This window comes from Phacochoerus africanus, chromosome 11 (genome assembly GCF_016906955.1).
Source record: "Phacochoerus africanus isolate WHEZ1 chromosome 11, ROS_Pafr_v1, whole genome shotgun sequence".
Lineage (NCBI taxonomy): Eukaryota > Metazoa > Chordata > Mammalia > Artiodactyla > Suidae > Phacochoerus > Phacochoerus africanus.
The window spans coordinates 7,310,014-7,335,384 of record NC_062554.1 but is presented as its reverse complement, the minus strand read 5'-3'; the positions used below and the strand labels follow the sequence as shown (position 1 = coordinate 7,335,384).

Below are 25,371 nucleotides of genomic sequence, written 5' to 3'. Positions count from 1 at the left end.
TTTTAAAAAATGGAAGGTGTGATGGAGTGGAAGAAAAAAAAAAAAATGGGGACTGTAGGATAATATTCCTGACATGTTTTCCCTCAGATTCTATGTTCCATCCTTTTAGAACTATTCAATATTCTGTGACTGTGCCTTGCTCTCTCTTGGTGTGATTTCATGAATGGCCTTTCTTTTTCCTTCTCCCTCTGTAGAATTCCAGTTATTCTTCAAAACATTGAAATCTTCTGTATCTCTCTCCCCAGTCAGGTTAGGTTCGGCAACATATAACAAATCTAAAATAACTGGTTAAAAAAATACAGGATTTTAGAAGTTTCTGTCGTGGAGCAGCTGAAACGAATCTGACTAGGAAGCATGAGGTTGCAGGTTCGATCCCTGGCACAGCATTGCGGTGAGCTGTGGTGTAGGTTGCAGACAGCTCGGATCTGGTGTTGCTGTGGCTGTGGCGTAGGCTGGAAGCTGTAGTTCCGTTTCAACCCCTAGCTTGGGAACCTCCATATGCCATGAGACAAACAAACAAAATGATCCAGGACTCAGGCTCCTTCTGCCATCCTTGGCTTGAGACTTCCATTCTCAAGGTCACTTCACAGAAAAGGCTGATGAGCTCCTTACAGTCATCATGTCCTAATTCCAGATAGCGTGAAGGAGTGAGGGGAGAAGGAAGGGCACCTCCCACAGCTAACACTGCTTTCTTTAAGGAGCCTTTAAGCATAAGTCCTGCACAATATTTCAATTATATCTTACTGAGCACATAGCCACGCCTAACTGCAAGAGGGATTGGGAAATAGAATTCTTTAACTGAGCATACTGCCGCCTAGTGGCAGGCATAGCATTCCTTCCACAGCCCTCACCTCCACCCTTTAATTAGCTGTTCTTTCTTTAAATTCTAACACTCAGTATAATAACAGTACAATTTTGCTCCTAAATGTCAACTTCCATGTTTGTCTTCCTCATATAAACACCCCAGGGACAGACATTGTGACTTGTTGTTATCTCTGGGTCAGTAACACTTTGCTCAGAGCTTGGCACAAGAGGTTTCAGTTCATGTGTATAAAATGAGAGTATTCCTGAGCCCCACTGCACCACTCTCTCCACTGTAGAAACCACGAGATCATTAAAAGTCATCTCATCCAAAGTTTAAAAAGCAATATGAGGGTACTGACTTAAATTCCTTTTAACTTATAAAAAAAATTTTTTTTCTCAATGATTCAAGAAACACCAGTTTGCAACGAGGACCTACTGTTTAGCACAGGGAATTATACTTAGTATTTTGTAATAATCTTAAAAAGGAAAAGAATCTGAAAAAAAAATGTGTTTACATATGTATACATGCATCTCTGTATAACTGAATCATTTAGCTATACACCTGAAACTAACACAACATTGTAAATCAACTATACTTCAATTAAAAATTTTTAAGTGAATAAAACAAATTTATTGTTACTAAAAAAATCACTAATTTGTGTTTTTAATAGCTTTGTCGAGGTATAATTTATGTAAAATAAAATTCAACCATTTAAAATGTACAATTCAATGCTTTTTAGTAAATTTACAGAGTTGTGCAGCAATCACCAAAATCCAGTTTTAGACCATTTTTAATTACCTGAAAGAGTCCCCATTCCTCCTCTAAGTCCCTGGTTTCCAGATAGCTGTTTGGATTTGCCTTTTCTGAACATTTCTTACAAATGGAATCACACAATGTAGTCTTTTGCTCTGGCTTCTTTAACTTAGCACAATATTTTTGAGATTAATTCATGCTATAATTTGTATCAGCAGTTTTATTTTATTGTTAATATTTTGTTAAATTTAAAAAATTATTTTCTTGGTTGCTTTGGGGATTAAATATATATCTTAATTTATTACATATTTCATACTGATGATAATCTACTTCATATACAGTCTACTTCACTAAGTAAATTTCAGTAAAAAATTAGAAACTTTCTTCTAGTATACTCCATTAGACTTTTCTTTTACTTTAGGCTCTTTTTTTTCCTGTAAATTAAATCTTTTTATGTCATATATCCAACAGTATAGCTTTAATTATTTTATGTAATTGTCTTTTAAGTCTATTAAGAGAAAAATATTTATACTGTCTTTTATATGTAATCACTTTTACTGATACATCTTTTCGTATGGATTTAAATTACTCTCTAGTACCATTTCCTTTCAGCCAGAAGGCTTTAGTATTTCTTTAGGATTTTTTTTGAAAGGCAGGTTGCTAGCAGTGAATTATCTTAGTTGTTACTTATTTGGGAGTGTTTTTATTTTTGCTTTTAATTTTGTGTGACTGCTGATCTCTCTCTCTCTCTCTTTTCACCATGCATATTTAATTAAATATTTATTTGACATATAAGTAGTTTATTCTGCTTTTTTTAGGGGGATGGTTGGCATCCCTGTGGCATGTGGAAGTTACTGGGCCAGGGAGCAATCCTGTGTCACAGCTGTAACCAGAGCCACCACAGTGACAATGCCGGATCCCTAACCTGCTGAGCCTTGAGTGAACTCCTGGTCATAATTTTAAAATTATTGTTTTAATTTTTAAACTTGGCTTCCAAAAGGTCACTCCTCAGTCAGCATAGATAGTGGTCAACCTTCCACCTTTTGTGATGCGTCTGTTGGTGAATTGGGGAATGCATTCAAAGTTCAGGCCGTTTACAGTTCTGCTGTAGCCTTTACTTTCAGTGTGCACAAGGTCTTTCATTCCTGTGGGGTTAGGAGATAGCTAGCACCTCTCCAGTTTCTCCTTAGCAAGTATGAATGAAGCCTTACAGACCACCATGGATCCCATAGTGGGTCTTAGCTTTTGTTCCCCAGAAGTCCTTTTAACTTCTGGCTTCTCTGTAGGCCTGTCACCTGGCCTAACTAGTATTATGACCTTAGGCCAGCTGCAGTTGTGGCCTTCCTGGATAGCTTACTATTGTTCCCCGTTTGTCCCTCTATTGTTTATGACAATGAATCTGGGCAATATCCAGAGCAGTTTTTCTCCAGTCAGCTTCAAATTAAATCAGCTCACTCTGGCAGCAGGCCTCCTTTTGGCCTGGCCTGGCCTGGCCTGGCCTGATGGAATTATCCCAAGGGAGCCGGGGGTTGGAGGATAGGAGCAGCTTCAGGCTAAAATGCCACAGATTCTCACTGTCCTTAATATGGTTCAGTAATTTTTCTTGAGTAAACATTTCTCCATTTGATAGATGGCTTTTTAATTTTCAGAGACCTGAAATGGTTGTTTTTGACGATTTTATTGGTGCTTTTAGAGAAGAGGGTTTGCTCAGCAGTTTAGGTATTCCAGAAGCTCTACCTTCTTGTATTATTTTTGGCATCTTTATTTTTACTTAACTTTTAAAATTCTCCGACACCATAACCTCCTTTGGGAAGATGCTATCTATTTCTTTTCCCTACAGTATTCATCCTAATATGTATTAAACCTTTAAGCTTAAATTTTTTTAATCTGTCAAATGAAATTATTAATCCTTATATTGCTTACTTCAGTGGATCAAGTGAAATAGTGCTTAAAACCTCATTGTAAACTACAGATCTTCCTCAGCTTACAGTGGGGTTACACCCACCCGCCAAATCCATCATAAGTCGAAAATACGTATAAAACACCTAAGCTTCCAAATATCACAGTTTAACCTAGTCCACTTCAAACGTGCTCAGAACACGATAGCCTACAGTTGGACGAAATCATCTAACACAAAGCTATTTTATAATGTTGAATAGCTCATGTAATTTATTGAAGACTATATCTTAAGTGAAAACCGGAAGGGTTATATTGATACACACTGTTTCTAAGTGTAAATCAGTCGTTTACCCTTAAGATCACATGGCTGCCTGGGAGTTGCAGCTTGCTGTTGCTGCTGCTGCCCAGTATCATGAGAGAGGATGATGCTGCATATCATCAGCCCAGGAAAAGATCAAAATTCAGAGTTCAAAGTGTGTTCCTACTGAGTGTGTAACGCTTTACTACTGTTGTAAAGTTGAAAAATCTTAGGTCAAACCATTGTAATTTGGGGACCATCTGTATAAGCTAATGGTAGAGTTCTTTAAAAATTTTAAAGTAGTTTGCAAACTACAGCACTAAAGTTTTTTTTTTTTTTTCTTTTTGGCCAAATCTCAGTATGTGGGACGTTCCCAGGCCAGGGATCGAACCTTTGCCACAACAACAACGCAAGTTGCTGCAGTGACAACACCAGATCCTTAACCAGCTGCACCACAAGAGTATTCCCTACAGCACTGGTGGGGTTTTTTGTTTGTTTGTTTTTTGTCGTTTTTTTTTAGGGCCACACCTGCAGCACATGGAGGTTCTCAAGCTAGGGGTCAAATCAGGGCTATAGCTGCCAGCCTATGCCACAGCCACGGCAATGTGGGATCTGAGCCACGTCTGCAACCTACACCACAGCTTATGGCAATACCAGATCCTTAACCCACTGAGCGAGGCCAGGGATCGAACCTGTGTCCTCACGGATACTAGTTGGATTTATTTGAACTGAGCCATGACGGGAACTCTAGCTACAACACTGCATCGTGTTGTGCATGCTGGTACTTCCAAGGGTTCATCTTTTGTCCCTGGGGTTTTTCTTGTCATTTTTGTGCTCATAGATTTTGCTATGATTTATTAAAAAAAATAGTTCAGGTGTTTTTGAGGACAGCAGCAGGCTACTTAGAGAACAGTCTGGGAATTAAAGCCAGCTCCACCAGGAGAGAGGCCTTTAGCACCCCTGTCTCTTTTCTCTCTCAGTCATCATGACACTCCCCGGATCACCACTGCTTGTTCTACCCAGGATGAGCTGTCGATAGAGGCTTCTCGAGACATTGGAAATAAATACTGGAGAGATATGGAGCCAAGTAGTGACTGAGTATGCCAAGAAGTGCCAAGTACCTTGAAACTTTTTCTAGAATTGTTTTTTGGAGAAGCATGAAGGATGGTTCGTGATTTACTCAACCACTATGCTTTTAGTGCCCATTATGTGCTAGGCAGTATTCTGGGTATTGGGGATACAAAACAGAGTAAGCAGAATACTTATTTTCATGGAATTTACTCAAATGGGGGAGAGAATAAACAAATTAGGCAAGAAACTATTTCGGTTAGGGATAGGTATCAATAGAAAAAGTAAACAGGAAGAGGGGAGAGAGAATGACAGCATGTATGTAGGAGTTCTTTTTAGATGGGTTGGTGAAGGAAGTAATTTCTGGCAAGGTGACATTTTGGCAGGGATCTGAATGATATGAGAGAGTGTGTTGTTGGATATCTGGGGGAAGGGCCTTTGAGGTGTGGGCAAGCGAAGTGCAGAGACCCTGGGCGTAAGCGGATATGGTGTGTTCAGGGAACAAGGAGGTCCATGTGAGTGGAGTGGAGAAAGCAAAGGATAGTGGTAGGAGTTGAAAGCAGAGAGGTAGGCATGTGCAACCAGATCATAGACGGCCTTGTAGACCTTTGTAAGGACTCTGGATTTGATTCCGAATAAGATCTGTTGTTGAGCTGTGTTTGCACCGGTAATGTAGACTTTATCTCGGTTCAATCCCAAGGAGCAGGGACAACTGCATATTTGATGCTGGAGGGAGAGCTAGACTGGAGCTGCCCAGCAGGCACTTACTTCGGAAGTAAAATTAGGTTGGATGGGTAGCATATGGCAGCTAAAGTCCTAGATATCTGGCACGAATGGAAGTCAGGCAGGAGCCCACTCGGTAGATGTGAACTGCCTGTATGGTGGGATATATCAGGGTCCAAGCAAAGCACAGGGGACCCTGAGTTAAAGGAGGGTTTGGTGCCTTCAATTCCAGAGAAGAATGAAGTGCTGGGTTGAGAGCCTGGGGGAAACTCATCTAGCACAGTGGAAGTAGCTTGGGCATTGGAATCAGGAGACCTGGGTATGAAACTGACTTCTCTTAATTCTTGATTGTGAGACTTTGGGCATGTCACTTCATTTCTCTGAACTGAAGTTTATCCATGTATAATATAGTGAAAATAATACCTGTTTTGCAAGATCATTGTGACCTTAAAAGATTTACAGGGACTAATTAGTCCCTAGCACAGTACCTGTCATATGGTCCATTTTCAAATAGTAGCTGCTGGTACGTTCATTGTATACCAGCCATTGTTGTAAGCAGTATTCTTAGGCATCTCAAATTTAAGTCCAAATCCAAATGTCTGTTCTTCATGCAAAACATGCTCCTTTCATAGTTTTCATCCCACTAAATGGCATTTTTATTTTTCTAGTTTCTCAGGTTAACTTTGGAATCATCTTTAATGGCTTTCTTTCATACTCCGTAGTCAGTCTATTAGTAATTCCCATCAGCTTAATCTTCACATTGTATCCAAAATATGACTGTTTCCCACCACTACTGCTACTACCCTGTTTAAAGCCCACCATCATCTTTCACATGAAACATTTCATTTGCACCCTAGTTTACCTCCCTGCTTCTCCTCTTGCCTTCCTGCTCTCTGACCTCAGCTCAACAGTCCAAGTAACCTTAAAATGAGGTCACATCAGAGTTCCCACCATGGCATAAGATAGGTGCAGGCTCCATCTCCAGCCCAGTGCAGTGGGTTAAAGGATCCGGTGTTACCGCAGTTGTACCTCAGATCTGGTCTCTGGCCTGGGAATTCCATATGCCACGGGTGGCCAGAAAAAGAAAAAAAATGAAGTCGCATCAAGTTACTTTTCTGCTCAAAACAATCCTATCGTTAGCATAAAAAACAGAATCCTTCTACTGGCCTGCAGAGCTCTACATGATTCGGCCCTCATTACCTGTCTTATCTCAGTACCTACTCATTTCGCTTTCATTTACTGTGCTCCAGCTAAATTGGCTTTCCTGCTATTTCTTACGTACGGTTCTACTTCAGGCCATTTGGTGTTTCCTCTCTTGGGACAGTTTGTTGCAGAGACCTGCATGGCTTGCTCCTTCATCTTGTTCAGGTCTTTGCTTAGATGTCACTTGATGACATTTTCTTTTTGTTTGTTTGGCTGCCGCATGCAATGGCTTGATGTGGGATCTCAGTTCCCAGACCATGGATCGAACCCAGGCCTCAGCTGTGAAAGTGCTGAATCCTAACCACTAGGCCACCAGGGAACTCCCTCAGTGACACTTTCTCTAACCACCTAATTTAGAATTGTGCCTCCTCCCCTTGGTACTCCCTGTCCACCCTCAGGATTTCTGTAGCATTTATTTTCATCTAATATTCAGTATATTTTACTTTTTAAAAATTTTGGGGAGTTCCCGTCGTGGCTCAGTGGTTAACGAATCCGACTAGGAACCGTGAGGTTGCAGGTTCGGTCCCTGCCCTTGCTCAGTGGGTTAACGATCCAGTGTTGCCGTGAGCTGTGGTGTAGGTCGCGGACGCGGCTCGGATCCCGCGTTGCTGTGGCCCTGGCGTAGGCTGGCAGCTACAGCTCCGATTAGACCCCTAGCCTGGGAACGTCCATATGCTGTGGGAGCAGCCCAGGAAATGGCAAAAAGACCAAAAAAAAAGACAAAAAAAAAATTTTGCCTCCTTGGAGTTCCCACAGTGGCTCAGTGGTTAACAAATCCAACTAGGAACCATGAGGTTGTGGGTCAATCACTGGCCTCGCTCAGTGGATTAAGGATCTGGTGTTGCCGTGAGCTGTGGTGTAGGTTGCAGACGCGGCTTGGATCCCGCGTTGCTGTGGCTCTGGCATAGTCCTGCGGCTACAGCTCAGATTCGACCCCTAGCCTGGAACTTCCATATGCCGAAGGAGCGGCCATAGAAAAGGCAAAAAAACAAAAACAAAAACAAAAATTGCCGCCTCTTCTACCTCCCAAGTGGAATGTAAGCAGGAATTTTTGTTGATCTTGTTCACTGCTGTATCTCAATTCTTCTTTCAAACTTATGTAAGACAAATGGCATTTGGCATAGAATGTCTCAGGCAGTGTCCTCATCCTGGGCATCAAAATCTCCTTGGGCAACAAATACATAGATTCCTGAGCCCCATCCCAGAGAGCGTATAGAGAATCTTTTGTACCATGTGAAGGAGTGAGGATTTTATTCTCAAGGCTTTCGAGGAGCTCTTATCCAATCTATCTTTTAATAAAGAAGATCAAAGATGAATTAGACTTGGTTAGAATAGGGAAAGAGTCCTTTAAGAGAGCTGTAATATTTCAGACAAGAGATAATGAAATTTGAACTAGAGGGCAGTAGCAGTGACGGAGGTAAGGTTGTCAGGACTTGGTGATTGATTGGGTCTGAAAGAGCGGGAGGAATTTAGGATGACTTCCAGCATTTTTGGCTTAAGTGCTAGGTAGAGGGACTGTCAGTAACTCTGAGATGACCCATATGGGATGGAAGAATGGTCTTGGGGAAAGATGTTGAGTTTGCTTTTGGACAAGGTTTGAAGTGCTTATGGAGTTATCAGAAAGTGGGTAGGTGCAAGGGTAGATGTAGGTGTGCCTGCTGTGTTACAGTGATTTTGAGAAAGATGAGAATTTCATGTATCATGAACTAATCTAGACAACCACTAATATACTTTCTGTCTCTGTAGGTGTGCCTATTCTGGGTATTTCATAGAAATGGTATCACATAATGTGGGGCCTTTTGCGACTGGCTTCTTTCACTTAATATGTTTTCAAGGTTCATGTGTGCTAGGGCATTTGGGTGTAGCATCAGTACTTCCTCCCTTTTTATTGTGAAGTACGCCGTTGTATGGAGGTGCCACATTTATGTATTTATCTCTTCATCAGGTGAACACGTGGGTTGTTTCCACCTTTTGGTTATTATGAGTAATGCTGCTGTGAACATGAGCGTGGACGGACATTGTCATTGCTTTGGGTATACACCTGGGAGTGGCATAGCTGGCTCATGTGGTAACTCTATGTTTAACTATTCGAGGAACTGTCAGATTTTTTCCCGAAGTGGCCATATCATTTTACATGCCCACAAGCATTGTATGAGGATTTTAATTTCTCCACATCCTTGCCGACACCTTTTCTTTATTTTTGATTATATCCATCCTAGGGTATATGCCATGGTATTTCATTGCGGTTTCATTTTGCATTTTTTCATGTGCTTATTGGCCCTTTTATGTAACTTCTTTTGAAGAAAAGTATGTTGAGATCTTTTCCCCATTTTTAAAATTGGGTTATTGGCGGAGTTCCCATCGTGGCTCAGTGGTTAACGAATCCGACTAGGAACCATGAGGTTTTGGGTTCGATCCCTGGCCTTGCTCAGTGGGTTAAGGATCCGACATTGCCATGAGCTGTGGTGTAGGTTGCAGATGCGGCTTGGATCCCGCATTGCTGTGGCTGTGGTGTAGGCTGGCAGCTACAGCTCCAATTGGACCGCTAGCCTGGGAACCTCCATATGCCGTGGGAGCGGCCCTAGAAATGGCAAAAAGACAAAAAAAAATATTTTTTTTTGGTTATTGGCCTTTTTATTATTGAGCTAAGTGTTCCTTATGTATTTTAAATACAAATCCCATATATAAATGCAAAAGTTTTCACTCACTCCATGGGTTTTCTTTTCACTGTCTTGATGATGTCCTTTAAAGCACCAGAGTTTTTAGTTTTGCTGAATCCGTTTTATCTCTTTTTTTCCCTTTTGTTTTTTATGCTACTGTATCATCTTAGACACCAATGCCAAATCCAAGGTCACGAAGGGTTATGCTGTGCTTTCTTCTTTCTTCTAGGAGTTTTCTGACTTTAGCTCTTTCATTTAGGTCTTTGATCCATGTGGGGTGCTAGTCTTGACCTTGTCCCTTACTTGCTTTGTGAATTTGGACTGTTCATTTGCCTTTTCTCAGCCTCACTTTTTTCTTCTGTTAGGATGAAAGGTGGGAGTTCCTGTTGTGGCTCAGAGGGTTAAGAACCCAACTAGTATCCATGAGGATCCGGGTTCAGTCCCTGGCCTTGCTCAGTGGGTTAAGGATCCTGTGTTGCCACAAGCTATGGTGTAGGTCGCAGATGGGGCTCAAATCTGGCATTGCTGTGGCTGTGGTGCAGGCCAGCAACTGCACCTCCAATTTGACCACTAGCCTGGGAACTTCCATAGGCTGCAGGTGCAGCCCAAAAGAAAAAAAAAAAGATGAAAGTTGATGTGTGAGTACACAGAAACAACAGAAAACAGATCAGTGGTTGCCACAACTTGGAATTGTGGGGAGAGTATTGACCACAAAGATGAGAGAACTTTGGGGGATGATGAAAATACTTTGTATCTTGGAGTTCCCTCCTGGCTCAGTGGGTTAAGGACCTGATATTGTCACTGCCGTGGCTTTGGTTATAGATGTGGTGTAGGTTTGATCACTGCCCCAGGAACTTCCCACATGCTGCTTGGGTGCAGCCCCCAAAATACTTTGTATCTTATTTGTGGTGGTGTTTGTACAACTATTTACATTTTTCAGGGCTCATAGAACTGTGTAAGTAGAAGGAGGAAATTTTTCTATATGTAAATTATACCTCAGTAAACCTATCTTTAAAACAAAACAAAACAGCACTTTATAACAATTCTACAAAGTATTTGTTACCCTTTTCCATTTTGAGACTAGAGGAATCTAAGGTCCAGGAAGCTTAGTGGACTTGCCTGTGGTCCCACATTTGGTATGTGGCAGTTCCAGGATTTGAAACTGAATCTGCCTGATTATAGAGCTTGTGATCTTCCCGCTCATTTTTGGCCTGTCCCTGAAACTCTGGTGGATTCTGTTGTAAAAGGCTGACCTTTCAGATTTCCTGTCATGGCTCAGGGGAAGCGAATTCTGACTAGCATCCATGGGGACGCAGGTTGGATCCCTGGCCTCACTGAGTGGGTTAAGGATCTGTATTGCCGTGAGCTGAGGTGTAGGTCACAGATGCTGCTTGGATCCCACGTTGCTGTGGCCTTGGTGTGGGCCATGGACTATTGCTCCGATTCGACCCCTAGCCTGGGAATTGCCATATGCCGAGGGGTGCAGCCCTAAGGAAAAAAACAAACAAACTCCCCTAAAAAAGGCTGACCTTTCCTTGAAAGCCAGGAACCCTGTCTGCCTGTGAGCAGCTCCCTAGAAGTGGTTGTCATACTCTTTTTCCAAATTTTGGACCCCTAGCAGATCTCATTTCTGACAGTCATTAGTTGAGGCTGGAATCCGTTCTGCTGTGCAGTGCCACTCAGGCACGGTCTCTTCCTGAGGCTGTGGCCCTCATTTTAGAGCAGCAGGAGACAAGTTTCAAAACTGATGAGTTTCTTTGGTTATGAAAAGCAATTTCAAACTTTGACCAGTCAGCAACACAGAACACCTTCTCAGTGGGAGAGTGCTCAGGTGTTTGCAGGGCCTGCCCTGCTGCTTGGCACAGTCTTCCTTACCCTGGCATGTTTAGCAGAGACCTGGTTGGGAATAAGAGATCCAAGGCAATCATCCTTTCATCTGCATGCCACTTAAGAGTTTGCAGTGTATTTTAACATCTGTGAACTCTCTTAATTTTCTTAGCATCTTGCCAGGAAAGTGCTTATAGTTACAGAGAGAGAGTGTGCTTGGTTGTAAATTCATGGATAACTCTGGCTCCAAGTGTGCTTTTTCCTTAAATTGCACCAGAATGTATATTGTGTTGAAATGTGTATATCTCCTCTAACTTTGATCCTCAAGTTGTTCTAGTTTCAATTTGTCAACTGGTGTTAGTTTAATCTAGCCTCTTATCCTGGAGTCATTGGCTAGGGCTGCACACTGGGTACATTTCAAGAAGTTCTTTTAACAAAAAAAGCATTTCTGTCTTCTGAAGTTGACCAGTGGCATTTTCTTTTTTGCCTGGTTGACTGCTCCACTTTCTTCTCTTTGGAAGCCCATCTTTTCTTCACCTCTCATTCCAGAACCCTGGGCAGACTAATTAATCTCAGAGCAATTGTCATCAAGCCAGCTGTTGACTTTAACTGCCTGTCTTCAACATTTGACTTGTTTCCTATCCTGAGGTGCTACAGGAAGAGTTAATGACCTCCAGAATTGCCCATCTATCATGTGAGCCTAGTTAGGAGAGAATTGTTTGATTTTTATGAAGTGTAAATAATATATTTGGAGACACATTTTCAAACATGTGTCTTGTGTGTCAGAAATGGTTCTCTAAACAAGGTGGGACAAATTGGCTGGTTAATGGAGCTTAATGACACAGTTTCCATTCATCAGAATGGAGAATGTGCTTCATTAAGATAATTAACACAGCACTTGTGCAGGTGATACTTATTGCAAAATTTCCAAGTTTGTTTCTTTCCCTTGAATAAATTTTAAAGAGATCTTGGCTATGTTTCCTTGTTTGCGTTAAAGCGATCAATGACAATAAATTCTCATTTTTCTTTCAGAGCTCCTAGTAGCTAGTGTCTTGTCTTTTGTTGGTGCAAAGAGTGGGTGGCACTTGCTCTTCTTCCTTCTAGCAGTCTATGTGCTCATTATCAGACACCTGGGCAACCCTGGTGAATAGCAGAAGTGCATTCTTTCCCACTTCCTGGACTAGCATCCTTAGAATTAGAAAGGACCTCAGAGAGCCTAAAGTAATTGATATTTTGTCTGGATGTTGAAGCCCAGAGAGGGAAAGTGACTTGGCCAATGCTACACAGTGTACTCATGGCAGAGGTGTCTGTGGTTATAGTGGGACTAGTACTAAACTGAGAGCCCAAAGGCCTAGATTGACATTAGGCAAATTGTGTCTCCTCTCTGCTTGTCAGAATCTTTATCTGCACAGTGGGAAAAGTGTCTAGCATGGGGCCAAGTATAAACAAATGGCTTTTTTTTTTCTTTGTAATTTTATTTTATTTTCTTATGTAGTGATTTTTATTTTTTCCATCATAGCTGGTTTACAGTGTTCTGTCAATTTTCTGCTGTACAGCCAGGTGACCCAGTTACACGTGCATGTATACAACAAATGGCTTTTTGTTTAGTCCTCTTTCTACTGTATCATCTCACATTTCTATGAATATAAACTGAAGATTATAGATCAGAAGCTGATATCAGGGAGGATGAGCAATCAGTAATTAATGCTGGGTTTTTTTGTTTCTCTGTAGGATTCTCAGTCTTCCACGATGAACCCTGTTTATAGCCCCGTGCAGCCTGGGGCTCCTTATGGAAACCCTAAGAACATGGCCTACACAGGTGAGTGGTGTGAGAATGGCTCTCATTTTGAGAAATGGTGGTTAAGGATGTTACCACATAACTTGCTGAATGACTTCTGGTATGCTGCACCTGCAAAAGCCCTGGTAAAGCCTGGGAACTGGCAAAAAGACATGTCTAGGGTCTGGTAGAGATGGAAGTGACATTTTTAAGACCATGAATTCCTGAAGGGTCAGCTCGGGGAAAGGCAGGGAGGTAGCACTTATTCGTTGAGTACCTGCCATAGGCCCAGCCCTGCCCTGGGCCCTTTTATATGTCACGGTGAATCTTGAAGCACTTGTACGTGGTGTAGCTTATTACCGTTTCACAGATGAGAAAACTATAGTTGAAGTAAGAGGCCACAAAACAAAATAAGAACAGACATTTGAACCCAGGTCTGCTGATTCTGAAGGCTGATCTTCTTCCTGACTGCATACCACGCTGTTTCCTACGGCACTGCTTTGGTGTATATTGCTCCTCTGTCTAGGATGCCATTGTCACTTGACAGCTTCACTTTATTTTTTAAGCTCTCAGCTCTGAGCTCCGACAGCACTTTTCCAGGGAGCACTCTCTCCCTGACCTGACCTTGGGCAAGTTTTTTAACTTTCCGGAGCCTCGGTGTTCTTATTATAAAATGAGGGCAGTAGTGTTACCCTATTTCATGGGCTGCTACAAGGATTAAATGAGCTAGTATAAGGCATTCATTATATAATAATTGGCACAAAGTAAGTTACTTAATAAAGGTTGTTATTATGTACAAATAAAGACAGGTAACATGTATCATAATGGAAGTGAATGAGAAAGTATAAATTGTCTAGCACAGTGCTTCCTGTGTCTTAAACCTTCAGAAATACAATGACTCTAAATCCGAGGAGAAGATGATGGTAGGAATGAACACATGGAGGTGAGAAAGTACGGTCAGGGCATAGCTGATACTTGAGATTGACTGGAGTAAAGAGTGGGTGGGGGGATGGGAAATGGAGCTCAGAAGTAGGGCAATCATGGTGTTGGTGGCAGGACTGGAGGTGGGAGAGTAGAGCGTGTCACTCGAGTTTCACCCAAGACAGCCATTGGCAGTGGGCGGAATGTCCTGGTTCCTCCTTTTAACTCCGCACTTTACTGTATATACTGTATGGCCACCTAGACTAAGAATGGAGGCATCTCAGAGAACTTTTTTGTGTCGTTTTCCAAACTTTGCTCTCTAAGAACACTGGTGGGGGGTGGGGATAGGGGAGAGGCTTTAGAAAATCTCCAAATATTTGATTTGATTTTTGAAAAATACTTAGAACTTACATAAAGCCTACGTGCACAAGATTGGGTGAATTTAAACTTCTACGAATGCATGTTCAGGACTTCCCACTGTGGTTCAACGGGATTGGCAGTGCCTCTGAAGCACCAGGACACAGGTTTGACCCCTGGCCCTGCAGGTGGGCTAAGGATCCTCTGTGGCCGCAGCTGTGGTGTAGGTCACAACTGCGGCTCGGCTCTGATCCCTGGCCCAGAACTCCATATCTGATGGGTGGCCAAAAAAGAAAAAGAAAAAAGCCTTCTAACATGTGTAGCTGCTATGTTTATAAATCAGGATTTTCTCAGTGCTATACAATCCAAATAACATTCAGAAATATATTAGCAATTAAGCCTGATACGACTAAGCTGTCATCACTAGTTTTCAGTTTCATATGTTTGTGTTTATCACAACAGCTTTATTATCCTGATTTAACCCTAGTAGTAAATACTTTCTGTTTGGACTTCTGTTGTATGTTTATTCTAATACAGTTGATTTCAGTAGCCAGGACCCATCAGGCAGTGTCCCATGCCCCACTAGCTCAGGAAGCCTATTGCTTTTTCTCTTTGCTGTTTAGAATGTTTCTGCAACCTGAGTTCATTTGCCGGAGGGGACTGAGTGGCTTTGGCAGACAAAGCCCAGGGAAGTCCTTTAGGTTTCCTGTGATCCTGGATGCCCTCCTTCTTTCTTGGGGGCGGGGCGGCGGGGGGCACTTTTCAGGGCTGCACCCTCGGCATATGGAGGTTCCCAGGCTAGGGGTCGAATCGAAGCTACAGCTGCCAGCATACACCACAGCCACAGCAACTGGGATCCGAGCCATGTCTTCAACCTACACCACAGCTCACAGCTGGATCCTTAACCCACTGAGCAAGGCCAGGGATCAAACCTGCATCCTATGGATACCAGTTGGATTGTTTTTGCTGCGCCACAATGGGAATTCTGGATGCCTTCCTTCTTAATGAGTTGCTAAACTTAGGAAACACTTGCACTTAGCTATTGATTTGTAGAAAGGAGATTAGGCAGAAGGAACAGCAACCAAGTTCAAAGCCCAGCTCTTTCAGATAACAGCTGGATGACTTTGGATAAGTTGCTTAATCTCCCTAAATTTAAATTTCTTTTATAAATTAAGATAATATTATCTATTTCATAGGATAGCTGTGAGAATTAAATGAGATAATTAGTACTCCTTTGCAGGGAAAGAGAGAGGTTTGCCTTTGTTTCTGCTAATCACCAAGGATTATTATCAGCCTAGACCTATGTTTTAATTTTTCTGCTGGGATTCTGAGACCACACAGATAGTATAAACTCCATCCACTTAAGTAGAATAAAGTTAAACTTCACACAGGCCAAGGTTTCAAATTCTTAGGGAAACTTTCATTTTTAACCTAAACTTCCTGTTGTCTCTGTACTTTTGAGGTTTTTTGGTTTTCTTTTTTTTTTTTTTTGTCTTTTGTCTTTTCTAGGGCCGCACCCAAGGCAGGCAGTTCCCAGGCTAGGGGTCTAATCGTAGCTGTTGCTGCAGGCCTACACCACGGCCACAACAACGCAGGATCCAAGCCGCATCTGCAGCCTATACCACAGCTCACGGCAACGCCAGATCCTTAACCCACTGAGCAAGGCCTCATGGTTCCTGGTCATTTCCGCTTCGCCATGACGGGAACTCCTAATTTTTTTTTTTTTTTTTTTTTTACCAACCTATGACTCCTGTAAATTCTCATCTTTTTGCAAGAGAATTTGAGTTCCAGCTTTTAGCCTCTCCAAAGGCCAAAGCCTCATCTCCCATCCCCGCATTGCTAGGAAAAGCAAGCCTTTTGATTTATGCAGACCATAAAACCTTCCCAGAGCATCCCAGTACTAGCTCAGTATGAGAGTTCTTGATGTTTAGTTTGCTTTTCATTTTTTGACCCCCTTCTTAAAATCTCAAGTCTGCATATGTTTGTTACATAGCGTAAAATGTTTGTTATTTTATCCAGCTTTTCTAGATTTTCACATTGTCTTTTCTTCCACATTGCTGGAAATAAAGATCCAAGTAAGATAATTTGTAAACAGATGTCAAATACAATGTACTAGAGTAAACATTTGTCATTATTAGTAGGAACAATAATGATTATGTTAAAGAGTATTATCATCTGACAAGTACATACTGGGTATTTTATGTGTATTAATTATAATCTTATTAATCATAAACCCCGTAGAACTCTTCTTTTACAGTTAAAGAAACTGGTAGTTTAATTCAAGTTGTATTACGTGGCTAGTATACATAGCTTCTAAGGGATGAGGAAAGATTTGAACTCAGGTCTTTATGTCAAAGTGATATGCTTTCTGTTAAAACAAGCTGATCTGTCTTTTTTTTTTTTTTTTGTCTCTTTGCCTTTTCTAGGGCCGCTCCCACCGCATATGGCGGTTCCCAGGCTAGGTTCCCGCATATGGCAGTCGAATCGGAGCTGTAGCCACCAGCCTATGCCAGAGCCACAGCAACTCGGGATCCAAGCCGAGTCGGCAACCTACACCACAGCTCACAGCAACGCCAGATCCTTAACCCCCTGATCGAACCCGCAACATCATGGTTCCTAGTCGGATTCGTTAACCACTGTGCCACGACGGGAACTCCTGATCTGTCTTGAACTAAGTGTTTCTTTCAGTGCTTCCAGTGATAGGCGAGGGAAAAGGATTGTCTTCAGTTTCTAGGACTGGGGAGCCTCCCTCACCTTTGAGGAGTTAGGAGCTCATTCCTGGTCAGCAGTTTAGAGTAGGCTGCGGTCTGGGAATGCTGAAGTCTTCTTAGATCTGATTCTGATTTCCTCTCCATCAAAGAACTTATGATAATTATAATTAAATAATGCCACTGTACAATTAAATAATACAGTTCTACAATTGTATTATTAATAACCGTTTCTCTCCATGGTACAATGTAAAGTCTATAGTGTCTTGTTTATCACATCACCTAGAATGGTGTAATGCCTTTATTGAAGAATCAATGAGATGGAACAAATTGTGAGGACATATTTATATAGTTACACTGTTTTTTAACCAACTTATGCATTTTATATTTTACTTATTTTCAGAGGGTGTATTATTTTTGTTATGCTTACCAGTTGTTATTCTTTTTACTATGCTATATAAAATATTTAATGGTATATAATGCTTTCTTCTTTATAAATTTTAGTTGCATAATGTAACAATTTAATATAATGCTAATTTTTAAAGAAAAATTGAAATGTAATAGAGTAGGCTGGGGGCGGGGGAGGGCAGTAGAAGTAGAGGTTCAAGTCCATTGTAGTATCTTCTTCAGAAGTAATGGGGTGGTGGCCACAGGAACATTTCTGATTTGCAGTTCTGTCTGAAATGTAAGAGGGAAATAAATACAGCTTTGCAATTATAATTCTGACACCAATTCCAATTTGTGTGGGTTCTTTCCCCATCTCAAGCTATTCTCTGACACTGTCTGGTTGTCCTACAGTTCAACTCCTTTCTGACATTGTGTACGTGGAGGCAGCGTTAGATTCCACAGGTTGAGAGCTCGGTCCCACAAGACCGTCCTAACTTCAGATACCAATCCCAAGTCCAGGTTGTGACCTGTGCTTCTGACTCACTGTTTATACATCAGAAGTTCTCAGACCTCCTCCTTGGATTCAGTTAATTTGCCAGAGCAGCTCATAGAACTTAGGAAACCAGTTTACTCAGTGGATGATTGGTTTATTATAAAAAGATACAGCACAGGAACAAGCAGATGGAGGGGATGCACAGGGTAATGTATGCAGAAAAGAATGTGGATCCTCTAGGGGGCGCCACTCTCCCAGCACCTCCACATGCTCACCAGCCTAGAAGCTCTCTGAATCTTGGCCTTTATGTTGGCTGCGTTACATAGGCAGGATTGATTAAATCATTGGCCATTGGTAATTGATTCAACCTGCAGCCCTCTCCTCTCCCCAGAGGTCATGGGGGTGGGACTGAAAGTTACAACTCTCCAATCACATGGTTGGTTCTCTTGGCATCTGCTCCCAACCTTACATGCTTTCCAAAAGTGAGCTTGTTAACATAAACTCCAGTGTTGAAAGTGGTTTGTCATGAATATCACAGTATTTATTATTATTATTGTTTTTTAATAGTTATTTCCCCAATACAATTTTTTTTCTACTGTACAGCATGGTGACCCAGTGACACATCCATGTACACATTCTATTTTCGCACATTATCATGCACCATCATAAGTGACTAGACATAGTTCCCAGTGCTACACAGCAGAATCTCATTGCTAATCCATTCCGAAGGCAATAGTTTGTATCTGTTAACCCCAAGCTCCCCTTTGGCAACCACGAGTCTATTCTGCAAGTCCATGATTTTCTTTTCTGAGTATCACAGTATTTTTTATTGCTCTTACCCCTTAGGAAATTTCCAGGGTTTTTAGGAACCCTGTGCCAGGAACAGGGATGAAGACCAAATATGTCCCACTTGTTATAAATCACAGTATCACAGCAATATTCTGGTGTATTCTGGTGAACCCCTGTCTGTAGCCAGAGACTACAGACTCTCTTTCCTTTTTAAAGCTCTTTTACTGAGCACTTACTGTGTGCCAAACATTGAGCTCAGTGTTTTACAGATAATATTTATTTTTATACTTGCAATAATCCTATGGCGTGGTTATAGCTGGCTCTTTGTTCTTTTCGGAAAAGTGGATTTAGAGACTGTAATCTGTTTGTATACTTCAAAATACTGAAAACATAGGTAGTGTCAGAGACTGAGTGTTTGTGTCCTCCCAGATTCATATGTGGAAGCCCTAATCCCCCATGTGATAGTATTGGGAAATGGGGCCTTGGGGAGATAATTAGGGTTAGATGAGGTTATGACGGTGGGGCCTTCATAGTGGGATTAGTACTCTTACAAGAAGAGGAAGAGACACGGAACTCGCTCTCTGCCATGGAAGGAGCCAGCAGGAAGGCTGCCATCAGCCAGCTAGCAAGAAAGAGCCCTCGCTAGAACCCAGCCTGGCTGGCACCCTGATCTCATACCTCCAGCCTCCAGAATTGGGAGAATTTCTGTGAAACCACTCATTCTGTGGTATTTTGTGGTGGTGGCTCCAGCTGACTGATAAAGATAGTACAGTGAACACTGGATGCCTTTCGCATGGATTCCCCTTTACAGACTGAGCTCTTTACAGTCGGAGACACTGCTTTTTCTGAAAGGCCTCTGTGCTAGAAATGTTTGAAATGTAGTCAAGACCTAATGTTTCTGTGCTAGAAAATGTTTCTGTGCTACAAGTTTGAAATGTAGTCAAGACCTAAACATTCTCTACTTTTCTTTTTCTTGTCTTGTCTTTTCCTAAAATGTCCTAATGGTGAGAGTGCCCAAGCATCACCAGAGATGTGGTATATATGCTGAAAAGACAAGTTTTGGAGCCTGTCAGATCTGGAGTAGAATCTAGGTTCTGCCCCTAATTAATGGTGCTAGCTTGAGTGGCTTAGTTAACCTTCCTGAAGCTAGTTTCCTAAGCTGTAAAATGGGATAATGATCTATACACATAGTTGGTTTACTGTGGTCCATGTTTCCAAAGCCTCTGGCACCACGTTCGTAGTTAATGCTTAGTTAATGGTTAACACAGTGCACAGCAATGAGTGTACCTCTAGGGAAAAGAATATGGCATATGGAATTAGATTATGGACCCGATTCTACCACTTAAAAACCCTGTGACATCAGGTGAATTATCAAACTTTCTGGGCCTCATTATATCATCTACAAAAAGAAAAAGGACTAGGAATGCCCTCTTTACAAGACAGCTGAGAGTGATAAATTTAACGGGGTCAACCATTGACTTGTAATAAAGTTTCAAAAACCCAGTTGGAAAAGAATTCTGAAATGTGAGAACAGATGGACCCTCTTACACTAACCCATCCGTATGTAGGTAAGAAAATGGAGACATGTTTGAGGAGAGTGTTGGAGCCAGATCTGGCACCTAGGTCTTCCCATTCTGGGTCTCTCTACCACAAAGTAACAACCAAGGTTTTACCTTTGAAACCTTCCTTGCTACATCCTGTCCTGGCCACCTCTCAATCTTCTGCTGGCCTGCACCAAAGTCATTTTTCTAACTTGAAGGTTTGACCACATCACTCTCATGCTTAAAATCCTTTGGTGATTCTTCACTGCCTTTTGGATAAAATCAAAACTTATTAGCTTGCAATAGGAGATTTTTTTGACCTGACCATTCAGATCTCTCCAGGGAATCTTCTGCTCATCTATCTATATTCTCAGTCTAGGTGGTAGCTGGCAGTATGTTTTTGTTTAGAGCTATAATTTCATTAGAGATTGTCAAGTACAATCCTCGTCTCAGATGAGACTGAGGTCTTGTACATGCCTAAGGAAAGCATTTATTACAGTCCATGGGGGACTCAGTATCTGATTCACCCAGCTCAGCCCCTGGCATGCCAGGAATATTGACTACATTTTTTTTTTCGTCTTTTTTTTTTTTTAATTGTCTTTTCTAGGGCTGCACCTGCGGCATATGGAGGTTCCCAGGCCAGGGGTCCAACGGAGCTGTAGCCGCCAGCCTACACCAGAGCCACAGCAACTCGGGATCCGAGTCGCGTCTGCTACCTACACTATAGCTCACAGCAACGCCCGATCCTTAATCCACTGAGCGAGGCCAGGGATCGAACTCACAACCTTATGGTTCCAAGTCAGATTCATTAACCACTGAGCCATAAGAGGAACTCCCTTGACTACATATTTTTAAATAGATAGATGAATAAATGGATGGACAGATATCACAGTTGGAAGTAGAACTCAAAACTTTGGCAGCCAGTCTAGTTCTCCTTCTACTGACCTTTTGCTGCTTCTTTATTTCCGAGACTGAATATGTGTATACAAATATCTGGTATGTAGTTTTAGGCTTTCATTAGATACTAAAACATCAGCAGCCGTTGCTTATTAGTCATCATTATATCCCTAGCCCATGGATAGGTACAGAATAGTTTCTCCTAAGTTTTGGCGGAAGAAGGGAAGCAGAGAAGAATGGGGCAAGGAGGAGAGGGAAGGAGAGGGGCTGGGATCACATCAGAGAGTTATGACATGGGGTTGAGGGAAAGACCCCTTTGATGTGGCTCTCCTTTGTAATGTGTAGCCCCCTGCCATGGCAAGGAGGGTCTGGGGCAGGTAGCCAATGTGGGGGAGACTGTTCTTGCTTTGTAGGTGAATAAACTGAGGCTCAGAGAATTTAATTAGGATGATCTCTTGTGACTAGTCCACTCCTTTGGATGGACCAAATAGAGCAGAGGGGTTTTTCTTCTTTATGAATTACGCAGAGATAGCAGAGGTCCTCAGAGAAAACAAAAGAGATCTTCTCCCTTTGCCTCCTTGGCTTATGGCAAGTTTGCTTTTTTAGAACTATGATAGTTGAACGGTTGCTTTTTTTATTTAAATTTTTTTCTTTTTTACTTTTAAGGGCCACTCCTGCAGCATGTGGAAGTTCCCAGGCTAGGGGTAGAATCCGAGCTGTAGCTGCTGGCCTACACCACAGCCATGGCAATGGCAGATCCTTAACCCACTGAGCAGGCCCAGGGATTCTTTGATGTAGAGATTTGGAGGCCATGACTAGCTCTTTGCACAGCATTCTATGTTCCTCTGAAATGGCTTCTTCTCATAGTCTTTTATTAGTTATCCATTCATTCTAATAGTTACTCAAGAGCCGTGTCAACAAAGACCCCCATGGCTGGTGCATCCTTTTAGATACTTGTCGGGTTTGTAACCTGCTGAACCACAACAGGAACTCCAAAGTCTAACAATTTCCTTGAGCTTATCAGCAAGGTAGACGTATCCTTAAACCTCTGTATTATTCATGTAATCCGCTTGGGACTGGCTTACTTTGGGTCTCAGCTTCGTTGCTGACAAAGCCAGATTTGACTTCTAAAAACAAAAATTAACTTCCAGTTAAAAGATAAATAAGTCTTTTCTCCAAGTCCATGATTTTCTTTTCTGAGGAAATGTTCATTTGTGCTAGATATTAGATTCCAGTTATAAGTGATATCATATGGTATCATATGGAGAAAAGACTTGTGGCTGCCTGATGGGAGGGGGAGGGAGGGATCGGGAGCTTGGGCTTATCAGACACAACTTAGAATAGATTTATAAGGAGATCCTGCTGAATAGCATTGAGAACTTTGTCTAGATACTCATGTTGCAGCAGAACAAAGGGTGGGGAAAAAATGTAATGTATACATGTAAGGATAACTTGATCCTCTTGCTGTACAGTGGGAAAATAAAAAATAAATAAAATAAAAAATAAAAGATAAATAAGTACTAGGGACGTAATGGACAACATGGTAGATACAGCTAACACTGCTGTGTATTATATATAGAATTTACTGAGAGAGCAAATCCTAAGAGTTCTTATCACAAATAAAAAATGTTTTCTTCTGGAATTCCTGCTGTGGTGCCACGGGATAGGCAGCATCTTTCCAGCGCTAGGACACAGGTTCAATCCCCAGCTGGGTACAGTGGGTTAAAGGATCCAGCATTGCTGCAGCTCTGCAGTGCCAGCTCAGATTTGATTCCTGGCCCAGGAACTCCATATGTCATGGGGTAGCCAAAAAAGAAAAAGGCAAAAAAAGGTTTTTTTTAAAAAATTTCTTTAGTTTTGTATCTAGATGAGACGGTGGATGTTCACTAAGCTTATTGTTTAACTGCTTCATGATATAGGTAAGTCAGATTATTATGCCTTATACCTTAAACTTATACATGTGTGTAAATTATATTTCAATAAAACTAGAAGAAAAAAGTTGACTTTACTACAGCACATTTTCTCTCAAGCTTAGGAAAACAAGGGTGCACAGAACCCCATATAATGGAGTTCCCGTCGTGGTGCAGTGGTTAACGAATCCCACTAGGAACCACGAGGTTGCGGGTTCGGTCCCTGCCCTTGCTCAGTGGGTTAACGATCTGGCGTTGCCGTGAGCTGTGGTGTAGGTTGCAGACACGGCTCGGATCCTGCATTGCTGTGGCTCTGGTGTAGGCTAGTGGCTACAGCTCCGATTCGACCCCTAGCCTGGGAACCTTCATATGCCGCAGGAGCGGCCCAAGAAATACCAAAAAGACCAAAAAAAAAAAAAAGATGAGAAATGAAATCCTTTGCAGCTTACAAAATTCTTTGAGTTCCTGCTGTGGTGCAGTGGGTTAAGAATACCGGGTTGCTGCAGGGAGTCCCCTTCTTGGCTCAGCAGTTAACAAACCCACCTAGAATCCATGAGGATGCAGGTTCGATCCCTGGCTTTGCTCAGTGGGTTAAGGCTCTGGCGTTGCTGTGAGCTGTGGCGTAGGTCACAGAAGCAGCTCGGATCTAATGTTGCTATGGCTATGGTATAGGCCAGCAGCTGTAGCTCCAATTCGACCCTTATTCTGGGAATCTCCATATGCCACGGATGCGGCCCTAAAAAGGCGGGAAAAAAAAAAAAAAGAATCTTGGGTTGCTGTGGAGCGTGGGTTCGATCCCTGGCCTGGCACAGTTAGTTAAAGGATCTGATGTTACCACAGCTGCTGGGTAAGTCGCAGCTGTGGCTCGGATTCAATATGCCATATAGCTGAAAAAGAAAAAAAAAATTCATTTTGCAGGTGAAGAAAGATTAAGAGAGGTCAGTAAATGCGTATGAGTTCATACTGCTAGTCCATGGCAAAGCCAAGACTAGGACTTAGGTTTACTGGACTCCAAATCCAAGTCCAGTGTTCTTTCCACTCCATAAGGCTGTCAGGCAAGGCCTCTCGGTTTTGAAGGAAACTCGAGCAGTATGTCTGCCTCTGATACATTATGTCTGATGTCAGTACAAAAAGCAGATGGATTGAATTTTGTCTGAGCAAGAATCATTAAACTAATTTGCTATTTTCTTGTGACTAATTTACTTTCCTAGACCACGAAATGGTTTCCCACTTCAGGAGGAAAGAAAGCAGTGTTTTCCCCCAAAGACAGTGTTGGTGTTGGTTATTATTTCCCCTGCTTCTTCTTGGCTTCCTGGTCTCTGAAAGAGTTATTTATTTCATATCTTTCTTGACTATGAGCTCCTTGAGGACAGAAGTCAAGTACCTCCTGTGCCTCAAAGAGAGCAGGCAGTTAGTTCCTCATTAAATATTCATTGAATTAAGTTACTGTCATTTGTGTTTATATTAATTATGAATTACTGTTACTGTGGGTAATTATTTTATAGTAATAACTACCTTTAATGACTGTCAAATGGAGTTACAGGCACTTTAAGTCTCATGATAACCATAAGCAGAAGACCTATTACATACGTGAGAATAAGGTTCAACTATGTTAAGTAACACAACGTCATGTAACTTGTGTTACTTTAAGTGAAAAATAGGTGTAGGTTAAAAAAATTTTTTTAATTGTGGCAAAATACATAAAAGTTACCATTTTAGGAGTTCCCGCCTGTGGCGCACCAGTATTGGCAGCATCTCTGCAGCAGCAGAATGCTGGTTTGATCCCCAGCCTGGCGCAGTGGCTGAAGGATCTGGCATTGCCACAGCTGCAGTGTAGGTCAGAACTGTGGTCCAGACCTGATCCCTGGCCTGGAACTCCACATGCCGCAGGGTCTTGAAAAGGGGGGAAATGTATTATTTCAGCCGTTTTTGACTGTACGATTTGGTGGCGTTAAGTACATTCACAGTGCTGTCTAACATCCTCGTTATTTCCAGAACTGTTTCGTCACCCCAAACAGGAGTTTTGTACGCATGAAATAATAATTCTCCCTTCCCCTCCCTCAAGCCCCTGGTAGCGTAGTCTCTAATCTCCTTTCTGCTTCTGTGAATTTGCCTACTTTAAGTATCTCCGATGAGTGGAATCATACAACATTTGTCCTTTCATTTGGCTTATTTCACTTAGCATGTTTTCAGGTTCATTCATGGTACATCCATGTTGTAACGTGTCAAAATTTATGTTTCTTTTTGGCGGCACCTGTGGCATGCGAAAGTTCTCAGGCCAGGGATCGAACCCAATCCACAGCAGTGACAACACTGGATCCTTAACCATTAGGTTACCATGGAACTAACTCCTAA

General features: G+C 42.0%; 1 protein-coding gene across 12 annotated transcripts in view; it reads left to right on the top strand.

Annotated features, from left to right (window-relative positions):
• FAM168A (family with sequence similarity 168 member A) overlaps positions 1-25,371 on the top strand; it is a 215,785-nt gene that overhangs the window by 131,844 nt on the left and 58,570 nt on the right. For all 12 annotated transcript variants that reach the window (XR_007130804.1, XM_047752781.1, XM_047752780.1 and 9 more), the window contains exon 2: positions 12,968-13,055. Coding sequence is in view for 11 of the 12 variants with exons in the window: in XM_047752781.1 (XP_047608737.1) it covers positions 12,986-13,055 (70 nt within the window). In the remaining variant the exon portion in view is untranslated. The remainder of the gene's footprint in view (positions 1-12,967; positions 13,056-25,371) is intronic.